Here is a 20,430-nt window from a genome sequence, read left to right on the forward strand (position 1 = left end):
ATAATCATTAAAAATGAAATATTTGATGTCCTTCATGTGCTGCAGTGAAGCGACTTTGTCCTGGAAGATAAAATTCAGCTTCTGCAATACGGGTTTGTACTGCACAGTTTGAAACATAATTTCCGGTATTTGTACGACTTTCTGAGGACCACCACGGCCCACAGAACAGAAGTTATTTCAGGCTGTAGTGATGTTCTCCGGAGCTATTCAACTCCATCAGTTACATAGAACATGGCAGAGCTGGTTGGAAGTACCTATGAGCTTTTCAGCTATGAGGGTTCAAGGTCCAAGTCCTTCACTCATAGACGAGTACAGAAGTATTGACAAAGGTAAATATCAGACACTGCCAGATTTTCAGCTTGCTCTTAAAAACACCAACAGAGGCCTTGATCCACACTGTTCATGAGACACAATCTGTCATGACTTTTAAAAAGAGATGTTCTGATCAAGACTTCATGCTGCCAATAACAATAATCCATGGCCAAGAGCTACTCAACATGTTTGTTCTGGATGCGGCACCGGGGGCGGGGCTGACCGACAGAGAGAATCGGTGTTTTAAAGTAAGTAAGTTCGGAGCTCCCCTACCCTAAAAGCAGTTAAGCACATTGTTCTTATCTCCATTGACACTAATACAGAAGGCAGCAACAACTCTCTGACATGCAGCATTCAAATGACCTATTGTGGCTCGAAGCCTCCATCTTGCTGCCAAACAAAGTCAGGGACAAAATGTGGAGAGTTTTGGCAGATTTGCTGGACATTTGTTCACTCCTTGGATGTCCTGTTGAGGCCATGCATGCTGGAAGTGAGATGTTGCATTGGGCACAAGAAGGGAATATTGTTCTATTCCTGCTGGAAGAACATCGCCACCACATGTTCCAGCCAATTTGCCCTAAAGTCGGTCTAGATCATGGGATATTTTAGCATTATTCATTATAATCATACATTATTTTGTTAATTTGCTCATGTCCATTAGAGCTTCAGGTCAAATGTTTAGCATAAGGTTATTATACAGCATACAGCATCGTCATGCTGTATGCCTCTCATCCACCTTCTTGAGTGTGCAACTCCCACGGCAAGCAAATGGAGTGTTTAATTCTGCATGGATGGATTCCTTTGCCTTCACTGCCAACGGTGCTTGATTTGTGGCAGGAAATCAGCAAATAACCCAAAAATCTAATGTAGAATGACAATGAATTCACTTCAAAAGTCGCCGGATGGAGAGCTGATCGACGTTTCACTGCATCTTCCACCAAGAAGCACCATGCTCTCAAACATTTCCCTCTGAATGGGTGGGAGTGATGAACCTGGGTCTGAAGATAAGTGAACAAACTCATTGCAAACGGGTGTTTAAGTCATATTCAGGTCTCCTAGTGCGGTGGTTCTCAACTGGTGGGTCGGGACCCAAAAGGGGGTTACGGATCCATTGGGTGATCAAAAATGTGCGTCTAAACTATTTTAAAAACTATTTTAAAATATGTAATATCTTATCAGTAGCCACATATACATGGACCCAAATATTCCAATTGCATTTGGTTTATTTGCTCAAACGGAAAGAATGTAACCTTTGTATACACCTCATTCCGAAAGAAAAGTGCCAATCCGAATGAACATATAATCGGATTCGCAGAGATGGAATATTCCTTTCCCCAATCTGATTGAGGTATCTTGTACCCGCTCAAACAAAAAGTTGTCAGGGTGCGTTCTTCTTCGTCGTGTTTTTCTTCTTCTGTTGTTTATTGGCGGTTGGCAAGCTTTCGTGTGCATTACCGCCACCTGAGGAACAGAATCTAAACACTTCTATACTTTATTCACAAGTCCAGTTTCATTAAAAAAGAAAATATATATCTATATAAAACATGTCCCGAGTTTAATTATAAAATATTAGCAAGATTGAATTTGATTTGAGTTTTAAAAATGGAGGTGAGCAATCGGTACTGGACTCCTGCAGAAAGTTTTTTTTTTTTAATCCAAACTAATTTCAAGACTGGACGAATGAAAAACTGGCAATACGGAGTTATTCCAACAAGTGAAAGAAAAACTCGGGGAAGTCGGTATCACGTGATGTTGATGTTTATGATTTACTGCGCATGCCCCATTGACTATTCGGTTTGATTATAGCGGTGCATGTGGAGAAGAGATGGGAATATTCCATTCCATGTATACCATTGTTTACGGAAAGGTCATTCAGAAAGATTCCATTCGGAAAGAGAAAAACTCCTCATGTAAACATGGCTAATGGCTAAGAAAATGTTACCATCCTTTTTGGTACAAGTGAAATATCTGATTTTATGGTTTTGCATTTTTTTCACAAATGTAATTTTAATTTATGCATTATTTACATTCAGTTATAATGTCCTTCCTCATTTCCTTGATGAAATGCCTTCCTAAATCCACTTTACATAATACATAATAACGTAATAAAAGAAATAACTTTAACATGACTTAAAGGATTTAAATAAAAGTGAGTTGCAACTGGATGTGAGTTGATATCAATTGAGAACTCCAGTCCTGTGCAGCAGAGCTCAGTGGCTGTCAGGAGGAGATGTGCCTTGTTTGGAAGCAGAGGTATCAAATGTGGGACCTCAATGGTCTGGAAAAGTGTTTCCATCGCAGATATGACAAGCCATTTAAACAAACTGAATACAAATCTCCAGGGAGCGGGAAGCACAGCCCTGCGGTTGCCGGAGGATGCTCTGGAGTTTGAGCGTGAGATGACAGTCTGTGCCAGAGATGTACAGTACAGAACGGTACACTCCCTCACTTCTCCTCCATGCAGTCTAGCCTCCAGAGTCAAAACATCAAAAGGTATGCATCTGGAGTCCTGTCCATCTTTGGTTCAAAATACTTATGCAAGTCCAAATATTGCTCCCACCTCACAAATGAGAGCCTAGAGTCTTGTGTGAAGATCAAAGTCACATCTTCCAGCCCTGACATCGGGACGAGAAGACACGTAGCATTTAATAGACCATTATTCTAACACCTTTTACGGGAGATTCTATGTAGAAGTCCGAGCTGTCTTACGAGTGGAGGGAACTGCCGATTGAGCAGCTGAGAGATGTAGTAATTGCGGGTGCCGTTGGAGTTAGCCCGCTAATCAGTAGACATTGTCTCATTGGTCGAGTTGGCAGACAGTACTAAATCCAAGCCAGAAACTTGACAATCCAAATGCTGCTGATACACTGGCAGTAGGACAGAAACAATCATCCATGCACCAAAAAGCGATGGTGACATGCAGGCGACAGCCAGCAGGTACTGTTGGTTATTAAGCTGCCCAGAATAATAAAAGAACTGAGACATTTGCATAACCCCCCCGTGAGTCTATGTGGCGTGATTTAGCAATCTCACTCAATAAAAAATGTATTGAGTATCAGTTAGTTGCCAATGATTTGATTGATTCTAGAATGATAAGGGCAAACGGTCTAGATGTGTAGTTCTCAACTGGTTTAGTTGTGGGACCTGCCATCGCCACGCAATCACAGGTTTCGACCCAAATTACGGTCCTTTTTCAACTCAGTATCAGAAACTAAATCAGTGGTATCGCACATCACTAGTGGGCGGAATGGCCCCACGCAACACAACGCAATAAGCGCTCCCCCAGCAGACATCTGCAGGTGTGTCCTTGATGTCCTTCCTTTTTGGCCGGAAAAAAGTCAACCCTAAACATGGCGCTCACCTCGTAGTGAGGTGCATTCACTTCACAAACATCATTGCATCTTTTTTTTTTTTGCATGCTCAAGGATGACACCAAAGACTCACTTCCTGTTTGGTCCACCCGCTCAATTCAGTATGTAACTTCCAAGATGAATTCAACCGCTGACATTTGTCTATGATCTTGTAAGCAAAGTGTGGCGTCCAACAGGATGGAGGATGCAGTGAACCTCCGCCAAATGCTTCTCTTCAGAAAGCATGTGACAGTTGTCCCTCCGCCAGCTCTTCTCCATCGACAGCTTGCTCTGCTTTCCGCGACTGCTGGCAACGATGACACCGGGACGCCAGACACACCATCCTGACTCACGCTAAGCCGGATGCTGTGTTGACCCGCCGCCGCTCGTTCTATGAGTGCCTCATTTAAAGCCATAAAGGGTAAATGAACTGCTGGATAAAATGGCAGCGTGGCCGCACACTGAAAAGATCCGTTTTAAAGCTGTAATAAAGCATAATGTTGCACTATTCCGACAAGGGTGAGAAGGTCACTGCGTCTCCTAAATGGCCAAGATGAGCTGATTCCAAGAGTATGACCTAAAATAAAAGTCGAAAAAAGCTACCGTTTGCAAATACAGTCTGTGTGTGCACGTAGTACACATACATGAAAACACTCGGCGTGAGAAGCCTGCTTCTGAGTGCGTAAACAGAAATGTAATTAAAAGGAAAATACGGTTTTCACAGATATTTGGTCCTTTCATACAACAACACACAAAAGTAATTTGGTAGCAGTGACGTGGCCTCAAACACCGAGTCCTCATTTTGTGCCTGAATTAAAAGGGCCTATTAAATATGCATAAGTCAAACACACGCAGGAAATTGTGATGACTTCTAAATGAGGAAAAAACATTTGTAATTCAGAGGGAAACAACTGACAGTGGAGGCTTGAGTTCCAAGAACCTCCATTGACTCATTGAAATATTTGATGTGCTACATTATCTTCAGTGTAGTGCCCTTGTTGTGATCGGCAGAGGTTTGTTTGCGTGCATCTCCCAGTCCATGGACTCTCATGTGTCAGTCCGTATTTTTTAGGATGGGTATGTTTACTTCCAAGGATGTTGTGTAGAAATGAACAAAAGCAATCGTGTCTAACAAGGTTCCTCCCAATCTGTAGCTTTGAGTATTTCTGTAGTATTTCAAATTCAACACCAATAATCCCATTTCACACCCAAATCTCAAAGATCATGTTCTAATTTGATATGTTTGTTTAGGGCTGCTACATAATTTATTTCATTAATCTTGCAATTTATTTTCCTTAATTGATACAAGTCACGGCTGCACGGTGGACGTGTGGTTATTGCGCAGACCACACAGCTAGGAGACCCGAGTTCAATCCCACCCTCGTAAATTCACTTAAAGTGCTGTTTGTCTTTTTTTTTACTATGCACCACTTCTTGGTCATTCTTTTTGCCATCTTAAAACAGCAACAACTTTTCAAAAACAACTTTCCTCCCTACTTTCACATCAGCTATGCAATTCCAATAGCAGTGGTTCAATGGTGGAGTAAAACAATTAAACAATAATTACTGCTGTAAAAAATACAGTACAGCAACCACAAAGTTAAAGTGTAACTTTACAGTGGAATCAATGTTTGTTTATATTCCTGTCTGCTAAACATACTGCTAATATGAATGAAACAGGTAGGCTAATACAGTAGTGAGGAGCAGAAAGTGGAAAACAACTTTTTTACCCTTTTAAAATTGTTTCCAAATTCAGGAGGAAGCCAACTGCTCTGCTGTTCTAAGGGACACTTGTTACGGGGACGGACAAATAGCTCCAGGACAATTTGGAAAGCAGCGGAAGATCCACTTGTTCTGACCTGATTTGCTTGGTTCTTCCCCGGTGTCCGACCAGGACCGAGACGGGGGGTGGCGGTAGACTTGTCCGTTTTGTGGTGTCCCCTTTTTAAGGGGGTCTGCATGTTGTCGTGCTGCCGTTGGACGGCTTCTTAATGCGGCATTCTTTTCAAATGACGGACGTTTTGTCCAGCTTTCCACTGTTCTTTGCAAATCCGTAGTGTTTCCAAACATACCATTTAAACGTTGCGGGGGGGGGGGGGGGGGGGGTTAAATATAGAAACTGCATCGCTGCTGCTTGTGTGAGAACTTCCATGCTGTTTTACTAGTAGTTGTATGTGCCTCACGGCTTCCGTGCGTATTCAATACAAAAGAGGAAATAATGATGATGCATTCGTTGCACCTGGGGAACACCTGGGGTCCCGCAGGTGTTGCAACCCGAAGTAACGACGACGCAGTCTATCGTCCACTCAGCCTGTCATGTTGTGGCGTTCATGCAGGTTTCTAATCGTGGGGGTGCAGCCCTATACATTTGGCTGTATCACAGTAGCTCAAAGCGGCCTCCACCATAGCCAGCGCCTGGACACGTTGTTTTTCTAGCCCTCGTTTGTGATCTCAGTTCGGCTGTCATTGAATGACTTCGCAGGTTTCTCTACATTTTATTTCAAACCATCAAGCACAGCAGCGACGTACGGGACACTAACCTGTGAGATTGCGAAGGCCCAGCTGCCGTAGTCCATAGTACCCATCCCGCCTGTAGTTGAGGAAGATGGCGAGGGCGTAGCGGCCCTCATACAGCTTGGTGCCTCTGATGATCCGCAGGTTCTCCAACGGCAGGTAGTCGAACTGGTTCAGGGCCACCAGCACGTAGCCTGTCACCTCTCTTATGGACTGCATTGGGAAGAGGAGGATGCAGTTGGTATTTGCTGCAGATACGTTTAAAGAGCAGGGTGAAGATGAAGATTTGTTTTCTTTCAAAGTGATTATCTTGGGTTTTCATTTCAGTGCTATTCTTTGCGTTGTTTTCTTCATCGCTGCACTTAAGGTATAAAAGCATTTCTGTCATCTCCGTAGCGCGGCGCATTATTTGGAATATTATTTGCATTTGCAAATGTCAAGCACGTGACAAATGTGGACGCACAGCTCAAAATGATTAAAATGTCAGCCCAAATGTTTGATTGCAGCCATTATGGTTTATCACATGATGTTCCTGTATTATGATTTTCAACAAATTGCCACATTCTTTCAACAGTTTTAATAAAGTGTGATACATTTATTAATGAAACAGTATCCTTGTGGACTGAGTAATCTGGAAGAAGGGCTTTCTACTGGAGGGTGACAGTTGGGATGCAGCCTGATGAGTGCCCGCTTGGGGATAATAGCAGGTATCTGACACTCGCTTCCATATGGAGTCCTCAAACGGTACTGCTCACCTGCCAGAAAGGGCTATTGTGAAACGAACACAATAGAACTCCAGCGGAAAGTGGAGGTGCTTATTAGCTTGATTACAGCGCATCAATCACCGAGAGCGAAAGAAACGCATCATAAAAGAACAGCATTCATTTCAGCTAAGGCTTTGATTAGCATGCTTATTTCAGAGAGAGGATCCCTTTTGTGAAGACTGTCAGAAAGTCCTAGTTGGCGAGCAAACAAAGTTGTGGTACTTGGTGCAAATTGTGACTCAGCTTCTAAAACGGGCCACATTCTCCCAGAGGTTTGTTGATCCCTTGGTTGGAAGTCATACCAAACTATCACTTTGACCCCCACTGTGGCCTTATGTTTACTGCTGGGGGGGTTGCTGAGCTCACCCAGCTATCATAAGTCTGCGGTAAGCCCCGCGTTCCCGCCTAGGGTGCATGCGTTGCCACCCGACCTGGCTGCTGGCTGCCGTGATCCACGCTGCTCCCACGGTGCCCCCTTGTCCCTGCCAGCCCCGGGCTCCCACAGCAAAACTGAAATGGAACTGTTTCCTGTTGCCTAGTAACCACAGGAAAAGCCTTCAAGTGGAAGCGAGGAAAGTATTAACAGGAGGAAGAAAAATCAGACTTAGCAAGATTTTCTGGTAAATCACCTAATTAAATTAGAGGATTACGCTGCCCTTTCCCAGTCAGTTGAATAGCTTTGACATCATTTCAATTCCCTCGGTGGCTACATACACACACGCATGCAGAGATTCCAGCTTCCTTCGTCAGCGTCCATCACAACTGCTCCATCCTGGAAGCATCCAAAAGTAGGAGGCGGGCGTCAGTGTGGAGGCCAGCATCTGCATTTTCTCTCTGTTGTATTAATTGTTTTAATGCTTTTCATTTCCAACAACCAAAGCCAGAACCTGAAGTACCCCTGTGCTGAGAAAGTCGAACGGTGGGCTGGTGGGGTTGATGCTTTAGGAATGTTTTGGATATGTACTCAAGTAAAGCCAATTTTATTTAGATAGCATCAATTCACAACAGAGAACGACGCTGTTCATACATTCAAGAAAACCAGCTAAACCCCACATGGGTAGCACTTGGCAACAGAGGAGAGGGAAACCTCAATCGGGGGAAGAAGCTTCGAACAGAACCTGTGCTCTGTCTCAACTTCCTGGGTTGAGAAAGAGAGACAGACTACAGGGCAATAAGGTAGATATTGTGTGTGAGTCGGTGCCTCCAGCACTCTAGAGTTAAGGGACAGGGTATATAGACAGGAAAGACATGATAGGGATTGGGACTGGGGAAGAATGATGAAACAATGTGCAGTGGAACCTCGGTTTTCGTCATTCATCGGTCTGATGAAAACAAATGTACAAAAACTGGAGTGATTTTTCTCATTTATTATAATGTAAATCTGTTCCAGGCACCCAAAAAAATAACAAACAAATATTACAAGTGGGCGTCACGGCGGTCGAGTGGTTAGAGCGCAGACCTCACAGCGAGGAGACCAGGGTTCAATTCCACCCTCGGCCATCTCTGTGTGGAGTTTGCAAGTTTGCAAGTTTTCCCTGTGCATGTGTGGGTTTTCTCCTCCCACATTCCAAAAACATGCTAGGTTAATTGCCGACTCCTTTATCCTTTGTCTATATGTGCCCTGTGATTGGCTGGCGACCAGTCCAGGGTGTACCCCGCCTCTCGCCCGAAGACAGCTGGAATAGGTTCCAACACCCCCCGCGACCCTCGTGAGGAAAAAGCGGTAGAAAATGAATGAATGAATGAAATATTACAAGTGACAAATGGATGAAAGTGAGTGAGCGAGCAACACGTTCAAAAAAACAGACAGTGTAGGAAAACCTTCAGACGTTTCAGAGGGTTTTTTTTTTGGACAAAAACAAATCAGACCCTAGACAACAACTACTTGCATCAAGTGTTAACTTCTGATCTTTTGATGCGTCACACCTTTACCTTCAAAAACTGCAACAATCAGACCTGCTGTGTAGCTTAGAACAAACTTTCCAGTCACAGATCAGCTCCCCGTGATGAATTACACATTCTATGTTTCCATCTTCATGAAAGAAGTGCCCTCTTGTGCAGCAAAAAGTCTTTTCGGTTGACCGTTCCACAGCGGGTCAACCAGTATGTGGGTAAATGCACTGAGGCCAAACAAGTTTTATTTACTTCACATAACGTAATCATCAGAGTTCAGAAGGTGCTGGATGTGAGGAGGCTGGAGTTTCACCTTCAGCCTCTACTGATATGTTGTTGCAAAATAAACATGATGTCAGTCATGTGGCATAAATACGGAAAAAGATGTGCCTCACAGGATTTCAAACCCTCACTTTCTACACTCAACTGACTTCTGCCATACATACGCTTCAAATGTTGGCCTACATTGTATTCTGCTTATTATTATTCCTTTGGGTCTCATGTGGAACATAGCACCTTAGCGACCGTCTTGTCTTCCAACCCACTTGGTTCTGGGCGATCTTCTCCAAGTTTGTCCGCAAGACTTTGCTTCCTCCTCACAGGAGCTATTAGACTGAATCCAATGGTGTAATAATAATATCGAACAGTGCTAAAGGCAAAGGAGGATCCTAGCAAGTAGTTTAGGAAAGAATACAGCCGCTAAATATTCAACTGGTTTCATTGCTTCTTGAATCCCACTTGGACTTCTCTTGAGAAATGTCTCAATAGCAGTTTTTAGCAGACGCATACTGCATGAAAGAGAATAAAACAGGCGTATTGCCTGAGCAAAACGTTTGTCCATCCAGCTTTTTTAAGCTTTAGAGGCACCTCAACAGTGAAAATGCAAAGAAAGCGCTGAGGCTTTTCCTCGGAATTCTTCCAAGGAACTGCCTCTAGGCAGCATGCTGGATTTTGAAAAAAGGCATGCATGAATAATTTTTAAAAGCTTTAAAAAAATGACCCTGCAAAATAAAAATGCTTGGACGAGGCCAGGAGTTTGCAAAGTGTTGGGTTCCAGAAGACTTCAAAGCAGCTTGATAAAAATAAAGAACTGTTATTTGAGCAATTAAATTGATTTTTGCCCCTGGTGTGCAGAAAGTTTGGGACGAGAGAAAAATAGTATTTTTCTCTGAGGGGAAGCTCACCATTAGCAATTGTTAATGTTGACTTATCCAGTAAGGACGCAGGGGGGGCAAAGGGTGCCTTCGTTTATCTTCTCTCACTCTTTTTTCCTCTACTATCTAAACTATCAGGGGAAATTAATGAGATATTTAAGTCAGGCTTAGTGCAAAGATGCTGCATTAACAAACACACCTTGCAGTTTTATTATGACACACTCATTTAAACAATTTAGCATAATTACATAACGAGGATCTGAAGTCCCAAAAAGTGGAGGGGTTTGCGGATGGGAGGACCAGTGAAGCTGACGAGGGAAATGCGGCACACTCAGGAGGTATTTTAAGCATAATTAATAGCACACCTGCTTCTGTCATCTGGATGGGAGAGAAGGTAAACATGGACGGGAGGAGGAGGAGGAGGAGGAGGAGGAGGAGGAGGAGGAAAGGACCTCAAAAGCTGGGGAAGTGAGGGCAACTTGATAGAGAAAGGGCACAGAGGCACCAAGCTGAGGAAAATATAATAACACTGTTATAAAATACAAGAGATGGGACACATATTATAGTGATTACAGCTCATTTCCATACATATAGAGCACTCCGCCAGCAAGTCAAGGAGAGTGCAGTGACGCATGTCAGCAGAGACTCTCAACAGTTTGAGCTGAATGGATCGGTGGGAGGTGCAATCTGACTCTTCCACGTGGTGGCAAAGTCAATGGGCGGGCGGGGACCTGTTTACCAATTCGCCTCAATGAGCTGCGCAAGAGCGCCGTGCACCCCTTCACCCCACGCGGTGGCTATTTGGCCATTAAGTATGCTGAGAGCACTTGTGTGTGACATTCAAGATTTGGAGAAATCCTGTCGAAAAAGAAATCAAGGCCATCGAAAGGAGGGCCATTGACTTTGAAATGAATGAAACCCCAATCCATGAAATGTCACTATGAAAATGACTGCTCAGGTGTTTATTTATTTCTTCCTGCTGGACATTTATTATGAACGCCAGGTTCTTTAGTGTGTTGACATTGCTTAAATAAGCAAAGGATTTAATTATGGAGCAAGTACACTAAAGGGACACGGATGGAGCGGGTAAACAAGCTCACCCCCCAGCACCTCTCTTTGACCTCATCTTTGAGCGTTTTAGCTCATTTTAGCTGAGTTACAGCTGTACCAGTAGCGTTGTTCCGGATTATTGTATCTGCTCCAGTCTCATTCAGCGATCAAGTCTGGTGCTTGTGTGTCGTACCAAACATGACAGTAACATGCTTGCTTTTGCACGCCTTATACAGTGGTACCTCGGTTAACATCCACCCCACCTCACCTCACCCCAATTAAAATTTTTATAGTCATATTTTTTTTAAATGGGTCCGCGACCCACTTGAGTCCACTAGTTTAGCATCACTGATGGAGAGAATTTGTCGGTTTGTGGTCTTGAGTGATGATCTTCGTTCTAGCTTACCCAAAGGGAACATGCCATTCAAGTTAGCAAGTTACCCTCTACCTGCATGTCTACAATTGTTGTCAGACAGGTTGTTCTGGCATGCAAACATTTCATAAAATGATGGGACTTTGAGGTTGGGCCTGTTCATAACCAGGGGTGCGCCTGAAGCGGTAACTTGAGTTTCTTGCTTGCAGTGCTGACACCTTTCAGACAGGCTGACCACATCACGTAGGCTCATTTTACAAGTGCCAACCATCTTGGCTGTCAGGAGACATTTGCAATAAAAACCTCCACTCTGGAGTTGAATTCAGCAAAATGGAGTGCGTGGTGAAACGACAAACTGGAGAAGAACCTTGTGGACATACGTAACTCATGAGCCAAAGCTGTTTGAAGCCTTGTTGTGGGTGGCTTGACAATGCCTACATGGTAAAACCTCGTACTTCATACCTCACGTATTATTTCTTCTCTCTAACTGGTTATTCATTCCCATCCCAGTTTGGACCGCAGAGCTGACCACTGTAATTGCCATCTCAATGGCTGCAGTGTCAGATCCCTTGCTGTGGAAGAAAGGGTGATTCTATAAACCTCTCAGATTGATGGATGATGGAGCTTGACAGGCAGGATGCTGCTACACAGCTAGGAAACGCAGCCTTCGCGGGGATCATCAATTCTTGTCACACAAAGGCAAAAACACGACACTGTGGAGGGTATAAAAAAAAAAGCACAGACTGTAGAGCCTTGGTTTTTGTAACAAATACAGTCAGAGAAAAGATTATTCGACCACTTTGTTTCTTCAGTTTCCTTTTCATTTTAATGTCTAGCACAACTAAAGGTACTTTTGTTTGGACAAATACAACAATGACAACAAAAATAGCTCATAAGAGTTTTGTTTTTGGAGGACAGTGCCATAGTTATTCATGTAAGAATATGAATGTAGCTTTCGTTGTACCAAGCATCAAAATGGATGGATAATAAGGATCGACCGATACATCGGCCGGTCAGATACGCGTGTGGGTTGGCCGCCGATTTACAGACAGGCATCCGCCGGGCAGCTTTGTGTTGCCTGAGGACTCTGCAACACACACAGTCGCGGTACCCCTCCCCACTGCAAGAGTGGTGAATCACAATAAGGGTACGTTTTCAACTTTAAATTAGCCTCTAACAGTTAAACTTAGTTGAAATATTTCCACCTGTTTGAAATAGGAAACATGAACGTCAAGTGTATGCAATATACGCACTTGAAAATATAGTTTAGTTTGTGGGTCTGAAAACCAGGAATGCTGCTGAATGCTTCATCTTTAAAAGTGCCTACCGTTGGAATTAGGGAGCTGTTGATGTAGTTGGAGGTTAATATGTACAGCTAACAGTTACCAACACCGCTGTAATGGCAACATTGGCAATTCAGTCCCATGGTGTTTGGAGGACTTTCATTCAGCCAACGCCGGGCTGAGGTTAAATGCGTGTCGTGTTATGCGTGTACGCTCTCTCCGAGCACGCACACGCACACGCACACACACAGAATGAATTGGAGCAGCTGTGTCTACTATCAGAGATCTTTAGCGTGCACAACACGAACTTTAATGATGAGAGAAATTTTTCATATATCGTACCAAATTGTATCAGTGTGATGTGTTTTGTGTGTGTGTGGAGGCGGGGGGTGTGCGTCTCACTGCGGAGGATCACATCGATGCTAGATAAAACTTAAACTACGACAGAAATGTTTTGCACAGGATTGAATATTCATTCCTTTTAGAGTTGATAATGCCGTTTAAATGTGTGTCTAAAAAAACTGAATCCTACTGTGTTCAGTGTTTACATTTCAATAAACATTTGTTTAAACTTGAGACCTGTAGTATTTGTTATCATTGTCGTTTTTCATGTAAATTGAGGGAGCAAAAGCAGTATCAGCTACAAATATCGGCCCAAACAAAATCAGCCATTGGCTAAGGGTGATGGAAAAAATCGGCATCGGCCCGAAAAAACCCATATTGGTCGATCCCTAATGGATACAAGAAAGAAAAGAGGTCTAATCATTTTTTCCATGACAGTATGTCTCTGTCTTTGTAGACAGTCTTGGGTTATGGTGCCCTAATAAAGCATCTGAAGAATGAATGGTGGTTCTTTTAGCATTGGGACACTATAGACAGATTCTGGTCGGATAATATTTTAATGATATTATTATGAATTGGGGGTGTTGCAGCCCTTTCTTTGACAAAAAAAAGTTGAGACTATTGACTTCATGAAATAAATCATAGCATGGAAGAAAAATAGCGTGTGTTACAACATCATTGTATTGTAACGGTTTCTCAGTTAACACCGGTTGCAGGGGGAAGGGTTTAATGGAAACACACACCAGATAGTGAGCCGGGCCAGTGTGTGTGATGCTGACTGCACCTGCCGCTGAAGTTCCATTTAATTTGTCATTTATATGCATTTAGCTTTCTGCATTTTAATATAAAAGGTGTTTTATGTGTCTTGAACAGATTCATTTGATTTGCTTTATTTATTCTGGCAAAAATTGGTTCAGTCTTCGTCTTCTTTTGTCAACCTTTTTGTGGAGAAATGTGCTCACAGTTCACCACCTTTTCACATGTAGAAAATGAAACAGGCACAAGAGCGCTGGGTGCAGAGGTTAAATGAGCACATTTCTATTTTCTCCTTCATGTCACCATCGTGGGGTGGGGGAGGGGGCGCTTTGGAAACAGCAAATGCATTCAGGCTGGATAACCAGGCAGGTGTGATGTGAATTAAAAGAGTGTTTTTGTGAGGTGTGTACAGTATGTGCATGCATGGGGGTGTATATGTGCTGTTCGGGAGGCCATTTTTGTCATGTGTGGTTGTGACACATACCACGTTGCTGTGCTGAGCCGCCTCATTACCCCTGAATCAAATTGTCCTAATCGCTGATGGATGTCCTGATTTGTAGCGACACAGCGTGTGTCTTTGCACACACGCTCCTGTGCACAAATGTGTGGAGGTGTGAAACCGTTTATGCCTGGCTGGTGTTCCAATTAGGCCAATGAAATCCAAGATAAAAACACATTTCACAGTTAAAGGAGGACTCACTTTGATGATCTGATTGTTATGTAAGTATGATGAGCCACGGCAACTGTGACAAATAAATGAGCTTCCCTTTTTGAGTGAGACGCATCTCCTCGACAGATTAGGCATTCATAATATGCCAAATATTTGAACTTCTTGTTTCCAAAAGAAGTGAAACTTACAACAGGCTTCAGTAACTGGTGGGACGGACCCATACGCTGGCTAATTCATGGCCAAAACTGCAGTTCCCATGATGCTTAGAGTGCAGCTCCAGGAAGTAGTGAAGTGGACGCGAATATGACATTTTGATCTGACAATCTTAAGTAAGTTGGATCAATTGAATTAAAAGAGCTTCTGTTTCAGACTGCCAACTGTCGCTGTTGTAACAGTTTGATTGAGCTTAGGTGGATTGGGCGGACATGTAAAGCGGGGTGGGTTGTCAATTAAATCATTGTAGAGATTTACAAGATTAAGAAATATTCTTAGTGCTCCGTTTCTCACTTTTGTGGGAAGTTGATGTCTATTGATGTCATCAATCGTAACTTTTTAACTAATGATTGACTTTGTGACTAGTTCCTCATAAAATTACTACAATATAGCTAATATTTTACTGATCTTATATTCATCTAAAAGATGTACTAACATGCTCACGAAAAATGGAAATGTGTGCCTTGACAGCCAACCTTTTTTTTTTTTTTAGGTCTAACACGGTTAGATGCTGTTGACAGTGGACTCGCTCGTCCTCCTTTTGTTATGACACTACTATGTCCTCCAAATATTGTGTTTTTATGGGCCTGCAGCTCTCCAACTAAGATTTCCACCTCCGTTTCGGTGACATTCTGAAAGCACCCGCCACAGTTCAGATCTGTATTGGACTTGGTCTGGGTCCAGACCGCGGTCCTCCAGTTTGTGATCTCTGATGTGATCCCTGAAGTAACACTTGGGAGGAGCGGAACTTAGCTTGAGAAAATCTGAATTTTAGCTGGTCTAGAAAGTCTACACAAACCAAACGTGTGAACTCATTCTTGTCCGTCAACAGTCAACAGCCTCAAGGCCACCACATCATTGTATCTGGTCCGTGAAAGCCTGGGAAGAATGTGTCAATTCACTTCACCTTTTTTCTTCTAAATGTATTTGTTCTTTCATTTTGACAGAGAAATTGCACGGCATTCCTCTAAACCTGAATTTTATCTGACCACACCATAAATATTGTCCAGCTACGATTTGCACCGTCCAAGCCGTCCATAATCAGTGATGTATCACCTAGCCACGATTGGCTGAGAGGTTTAACCATCCCTCTCGGCGGCACACATCTGATGTGTCTAATGTCGCCATCCCAACGGGCCACTCTGCACTGTGCTGAGCGATTCCGATTTGATTTAGTGCATTAATTAGGGCCCTGTTACGAGGTGTCACCGACAATATTTTACAATTTGATAAGCAAAAGACGCACCGAGGGATCATCTTGATGACTTGCGAGGCTTTGATCGCAGCGTGCTTTAATGGCCATACCTTTTAATTTAATGGTAATCAGTTTCCACCCACTGCGGTCGGAAGCTGCAAGACTTTCATTTCACCTTTGAGACCTCTCCCGTGCGGCACGTCTGCTTTCATCAAACTGACAAAGAGGCAGACATGATAGTGTACAAATGAATGGTTGAACAGGGCCAGACAAAACACGTGATCTGAGTGCATATTCAAGGTGTTGTGTTTCTGTATCTACCTTTCAAGTTACCCCTCCAATTTATTCAGCTATGGAAACACGGAAGACGGTAACCAAACATGATTTTCTCATGCCCATGCAGGTTAATCTTTTAAATAAAATGTCATCATTCTTTACTGCCGTGTAGGTTCAAAACACAACTTAACCACTGTTGATATTAAGACCTATTTTCACCAAGAAAACCCTGCTTACTTTACCTCCATGGTGTCCACAATATTAACACTCAAAGAATGAGGGGGTTGACTTGTTACGGTCGGGTGTGGAATTAGTTAATAACTATTAATTACTTAACAAGAGATAAGTTTCTTCTGCTTTTTTCCCCTCCTCATGATTTTCTGTTAACATTTTATTTAGAATCCTGGAAATATAAAAACATACAATTGTTTGTCTTTGTCATGAATCTCGTCCAGGACAAAGGCCCTTGTACTTTACATGACATTTTTCTCTTGTTCAATTCTCCCAGCTGCAGGAAACCTGCGACACATCAGGAGAACTAGACAATACACTGCACATAGTATGTGTTTAGCGACTCCCCCCACAATTACACAGCATTCAGATGCATCAGTACACAAGAGCAACGCTAGCCTAGTGTAAGCAGGGTACTAATTTTCCCAGCGATAAGAGCTGTAATTATGCCGGCTGGTTTGGTTACTGCCGATAGTTCCAACCTTTTCTAAGCCTCTCAGCTGGTTCAGAGGCTAATGAAAGTGTATGATTTGTATGATGAGCACACCCCTCTTCAACCGCAGCTCGCTATTATGACACCATTATACAGTGAAGAGGCCCCGTGACAACCATCGGGTTGCACGGCGCACAAAGAAATTAATCTCGAGTGCTGGACTGGGGATGGAGGAGGATGAGACGCTCTTGACCCGTCGGCTGGCCTTGTCCTTACCGTATGTCAGTCACTCATTGTAAATCCTTCCACTGAGAGGTACAGGTTGAAGTTTTTTTCCGAGGAGCACGAGGCACAGGCTGTCTGCGAGGAGTTCACGCAAATATTTGCAGGAGGCTCCTCACTCAGAGAGGAGTGTGATCACGTAAGCCCTGAATATTGACACATACTGCAGTGATGTATGACAAAAGGAACAGATACATAACTCCTTAGAATGTCTTCTGCTAGTAGTATCTAGTATCTTTTATCTTATGGATGTTTCTATTGTTCCAGCCCTCATATTAACTGGCGACCAGTCTGGGGTCGAGCTTGCCTCCCACTCCAGATCAGCTGGGATAGACTGCAGCTTGATAGTAAGTGTGCTTCCTCTCATCTATCACGGAAAACATCCGGGTGATGAAAGAGAAAATGAAGAATGGAACAATTACTAACTGTATGAGAAGAGTGTATTTATTCGCAGAAGGACTTGTCACACATCTCCCTCTCTGACCCGCCTCCGACAAGTAGCACATGGACGTGAGAGCATCATCTGTCTCTCTGTCTCACTCTCGGCCGGTGTTTCCCACAGATAAGTGAGTAAAACATGTTGCTGTCTGCTTGCGACAGTCCGTGCACCTCTGTGCTTGTGTCAGTCGTCTTTCTTTACTACTCCTCCTGTGCACGAGGATACCAACATGGCCGTAATGCAGGAAGACCCCCCGTCATAACGCCCTCAGAGGCAGCATTGGCATCCTAGCCTATGGTTTGTATCTCCGGCTGCCAGATTGTGTCAACTTTAATTAAGTCCATTGCCTGGTCGGTGTCCACTGTGGGCCACTTGGCGCAGATCCCTGATTCACTTCTGGGAAAATGGGTCACTCTGAGTGAAATGGCCGACTAACACAGAGGCTCATGTCCAGTGGGTGCTCAATCAGTACCTGCTTTTACGTGGTACGTTCACTTTCTTCATCCTTAATATAACTGGGAAAATATGTGAGGCAGAAAACTGAGACCTGCAAAAACCCAATCACTTTTTCCCGTAAGAAATCATGTAACTCCTCACATCACACATTTTGTAGACGGATTCGCAGCCGGGTGTGAAGCGGCTGGGATGAGACCAGCACCTCCAAGATCAACTCCATGGTTTGGGATAAGATTCTGCCCCAAATGGAGGAGTTGAAGGACCTCTTAGTCTTATTCAGGTGAGGGAAGAATGGGTGAGACTGACAGACGGATTGTTGTGCCTCACCTAGGATATGAGCTTTGGGTCGTACCAGAAAAGAAAGGATCGTGTGTACGAGCGGCCAAAATGGGTTTTCGCTGTACCACCCTTCGATGGGTGACAGGTAAGAAGCGCTGATATTCGGGAGAAACTCTGAGGAGAGCGGCTGCGCCTCCACAATGAGAGGTCACAATGCTTCTTGCATGCCTCCCCGGGGAGGTGCTCAGGGCATGTCTGACTGGTGGCAGAAGGGGAAAGACCCAGGCACTTGCAGCCATCCCAAATAATATATACGTACATATATATCTACCCCAATTCTTCTGTGTGCATTCTATGACAAAACCAGCAACATGCACACAACAAACATGATTAAAGGATTCTGGACGGAATCTATCTATGTTGCCCGAACTCTAAAATATAACCACGATCCGTTCTACAACAGAATTATCAAGGCGTGGATGCTTTCTTTGGGCTATTTTGGTAGGCACACTGTTTGATAATATGATAACTGAGATATATTTGTGGTAATAATCATCGTTGGCAACAGGATCAAAAAACAAAAAAAGGTTTCGACCGAGGTAGAGTATACAGTAAGTTAGTTATTCATGGTTAAATTTTTTTTTCAAATAAGTAAATTATCATTTAACTAAATGGCAATTACAACTAATTTTGTTTATCTGTAACTTGTAAAGTGTCCTTGAATTAGCAAAAGGTGCTAATAAATGAAATGTATCAGAATTATTTTTACTGATCCAACGCTGGCTGAAATCAGTCAAAGGACTCCAACTTTAAAAGAAGCAATGTTGTAAGCGGTACGTTTTACTGCATCAGGATGACCTACTGAGCTCAGCCCTGCCCCTTCAGATTGATGTATTATCTCACACCGACGGGGAAATAAAATCAATCTGCAAATGGAGTCTGTGAAAAAGTCAGAGATCCACTTTGAACCCGAAGTCGTCTCTGAGCGTTCACATCTATCTAACTGTCAGCGTCTGTCTCAGGCTTCCCTCTCACAGACTCCGTCGCTGCTTTCTAGTGAAACCATCCACTCTCACAAAACACACTCACTATCAGAGTTTTAGCACAGCAGCTGTTTTTTCCTGCAGTAAAAGTGACATCACAGTAACTCTTCTTCCCCCCCACACCAGTTCCCCCCAAGTTTATATGCTGAATGTGCATATAACAGAAACAAACAAAAACAGAAGATGGCTTTCTTTTGTGATAAACATCGGCAATAGCATACAGAATGGTGACGCATGTGTTTAGTTCTTTTGTTAGAATTAAGAGTGAATCTTTCAGGACTTGAGGGATCCACAAGCATGTTGGAGGAAGACAAACTCGTTTTCTCTTTCGAGACTACTTGAAACTTGCTAGACTTTGGCTCGTGGGCTGGCTGTTCTCTTCGGCGCTGGCATTGCATTTGCGTGTTTCTACTCCTTTAAATATTAAATGATAAACTTTACTTTTACTCGCAGCTGGTAGAATGAAAGACTTTGGATGGAACACTGGTTAGTGGCCAATGAAATCCAACCATGCATTTATCACCACCTTTATACTGTAAATGTAATGTAATGGGTTTTTCCCATGACCAAAATATCACATTGTGAAAAAAGACATCACATAACATGAAATTGTTTGACACACTGTGCATTAAAAACACGCTGAGGTTTTCTGCTGATCTCTCTCGACAAATTGTTTCCATAGTAACCACCTAAACTCCAGAGACCTGACCTCCCTCGCATCCACTTAACAATCCCCAGATGCCTAATTGTTTCCCTAATGATGCTGAGCCTAATGGGACTGTTTATGGTGTTCATTTTATTGTGCTGGCCCAGTAATTAGACTGCACGCACTTCATTAAACAGCAGGGAGTGAATGGTGCACAAATTTCTCTGTCCGTGGTGCTAAACCTTGTGAATCTCACATCATGTCTCTGTCACTGGTGCTGAAACACACACAAAATGACCTGTGGGTTGAATGTGCCTTCGACGCTACTATTGTGATTTATTTCAACAAACCATTTCATATCAAATGTTAATTATAGAGCCATCATAAAGGTTTACAGCAGCTATGGTATTATTACTGTTTGTGGTCAGTCACTCAAATTTACACGTGTGCTTAGAGGGGACCATGACTCTTCCTCG

The 20,430-nt window shown here is 43.2% G+C and overlaps 1 protein-coding gene across 3 annotated transcripts in view; it reads right to left on the reverse strand.

Annotated features, from left to right (window-relative positions):
• Positions 1 to 20,430, reverse strand: part of LOC144901803 (receptor tyrosine-protein kinase erbB-4-like) — a 152,630-nt gene that overhangs the window by 53,903 nt on the left and 78,297 nt on the right. For all 3 annotated transcript variants that reach the window (XM_078796927.1, XM_078796928.1, XM_078796926.1), the window contains exon 3: positions 6,203 to 6,389. In XM_078796927.1, the coding sequence (XP_078653053.1) occupies positions 6,203 to 6,389 (187 nt within the window). The remainder of the gene's footprint in view (positions 1 to 6,202; positions 6,390 to 20,430) is intronic.

This window comes from Doryrhamphus excisus, linkage group LG15 (genome assembly GCF_037039965.1).
Source record: "Doryrhamphus excisus strain RoL-2023G ecotype Guam linkage group LG15, RoL_Dexc_Guam_v1.1, whole genome shotgun sequence".
NCBI lineage: Eukaryota > Metazoa > Chordata > Actinopteri > Syngnathiformes > Syngnathidae > Doryrhamphus > Doryrhamphus excisus.